The sequence below is a fragment of the Fulmarus glacialis genome, unplaced genomic scaffold (genome assembly GCF_000690835.1).
Source record: "Fulmarus glacialis isolate BGI_N327 unplaced genomic scaffold, ASM69083v1 scaffold31079, whole genome shotgun sequence".
Lineage (NCBI taxonomy): Eukaryota > Metazoa > Chordata > Aves > Procellariiformes > Procellariidae > Fulmarus > Fulmarus glacialis.
Genome location: NW_009231994.1, coordinates 27,511 through 29,667, shown reverse-complemented (window position 1 = coordinate 29,667; position 2,157 = coordinate 27,511). Strand labels below are relative to the sequence as shown.

The 2,157-nt window shown below is 57.1% G+C and overlaps 1 protein-coding gene across 1 annotated transcript in view; it reads left to right on the top strand.

Moving 5' to 3' along the window:
- Positions 1-2,157, top strand: part of PPL (periplakin) — a gene marked incomplete at its 5' end in the record, with an annotated part of 17,085 nt that overhangs the window by 3,166 nt on the left and 11,762 nt on the right. The window contains 2 exons of the mRNA XM_009584758.1: positions 477-584; positions 1,081-1,176. Coding sequence (XP_009583053.1) covers positions 477-584; positions 1,081-1,176 — 204 coding nt within the window. The remainder of the gene's footprint in view (positions 1-476; positions 585-1,080; positions 1,177-2,157) is intronic.

The window sequence follows — 2,157 nt, the reverse complement described above, 5'->3', positions numbered from 1 at the left end:
CGGCCCCGCCAGTACGAGGTCCGTGCGCGCTCGTGCGCTGCCCGGCCCCGCGCCGGCTGGGTGCTTTGCAGCGAGGGAGGTGGGCACGGAGCCAGGGGAGTAGTCTGGGGGTTGGATGGGGGCAGGAAACGTCCCTTCCCCCGTGCCTCAGTTTCCCCCACTCCATCATGAAGCACTTTGAGATGTACAGGTGATAGCATATGGTTAATCCTTACCTCCTGCCAGAAATAAAGCAAGCAATGAGGAAGCTCTCGAGCTTCCTCATTCTCCTCTCCCTTATCTCAGCATTCACTTGGCAAGAGTCACACCTTTAGCAACATCTGCAAGGGAAGGAAAAGCGAGAGCTGCAGTAGGGGACCATCACGCTTTCTGTCTTGTGGAGCTGTTCAGGCCCTTTCAGAGAAGCTCAGTCACGGGACGCAGCGAGGGTCCCCGCTCTTTGCCTGGGGATCAGTATCTTGCCTCTCTCCATCTAGAACTTCATCCACCGGAAGCTGGAGGAGAAGGAGGAGGCCATCAACAAGCTGCATGCGGATGGAGATCAGCTGCTCGCCCAGAATCACCCCGGGAAGAACGCCATCGAGGTGAGCATCAGGGAGGGGCTCCAGCTTCCCCACCTGCCCCAGAGCTCGGGGGACTCGCCCAGCCCTTCTCCAGCATGGAACCTGGTGCCAGCATGACTCTTGACTTTAATTCCTGGCATGCCAAGTGGGAAAAAGTCTCCTTCACCTGCAAGTGTGTAAACACCATCGGAGGAGTCAAGATAAACCTAAGTGGTTCTTCCCATCTTCCTCGTTCCTGTGGTGATTACCCCGTGCCTGCCTACAAAGGATAAATTATGGTGGCAAGTTCCAGCTTTGATGGGAAGATGGACATAAGGCCACAGGATTTGCCACCTCCTTCCACCCATCCCCACGCTCCCATTGGAGCATCCCAGCTTTGGACTAGCTCTCCGGTATTCCCATCCTAGCTTTAGACCTGAGAGCATCTGGATGGCTTCACAGGCAGCCAAGGAGTTGTTTGCTCAACCCCTAGCACGGGGCGTCCTGCTAACGTCCACCTCCCGCCCCTGTCTTGCAGGCTCACATCGAGGCAGTGCATGCCGACTGGAAGGAGTACCTCAACCTGCTGATCTGCGAGGAGAGCCACCTGAAGTTCATGGAGGACTTCCACAAGGTACCAGATCCCCAGGGGCAGCGAGGCACTGTTTGCTCCGCACAGCCCAGGGAGTAGGTGCTGGGTTGCAGGAGACCCCAGCAAACATATAAGCTCCTGCTGCTCTGGAAACAGGGTAGAAAAGATTTAGTCCTCTAGTCTACGGGGCTTTTAAGGCGAGGAGGACCTCTTTGAGCTGATAGCATGAGTCGTAATTGCTCAAGCACCAAATGCAGTCATCGCTTGGCCAAAGCGGTAACTTGCAGAAAGTATCCGCTCCAATGCCGAGGTTCAAGAACCGCGGTCCGATGTCGGCATCCTTGTCCGCAGGACGGCAGAGAGATCTCGCCGAGGTACCTCACCCCCAAAACAAGGCATGGGGAGACCTTGCGTGCTCCTCTCGGAAGCAGAACAGGTCCGAGTGGGGAAATCACACCCGCAGAAAGCAGAGTTGGCCCCCCGGGGAGCCCTGCGCAAGGGCTCAGCGCCCCAGCTGAGCTCGGCAGACAGATGTCTGCTGGATAAATTGCATCCGACAGCCAGGGAGGCTCTGCAGGGGAGCAGGTCAGGCTGGATTCCTTTCCCACAGCCTGGGCGTGTTGACGACGTGATGAGTCTGTTGCCAAAGCTGAACCCTGGTGCCCAGCCCAGGCAGTGCCTTTTGTGGGTATCTGCCAGAATAACTGCCCCGGGGGGTGGTTTGTGTGTGGAAGGGCTTGGCTCTGCCTTCTCCTTGGCTCTGGTGATGGAGACACCACACACCGTCGTGATGCTGTCCAAGTGAAACAAAATTGAGGGTGGGGAAAGGTGGGATTTAGCAACTCTGCAAGAGAAGACCATGGAATAAGCTGCCCCTGGTTGTCTTTCCCCTAGCCCTGCTGTCCCAAGCATGGGAAATAGCAGTTCCTCACCCTTCTCCACCTGAGTGCTCAGATGCCCATCGTAGCTCCTGGTGGCTGTCCCTGCTCTAGGCAGCGCGAAGACCATGGTGCTGGGGTGGGT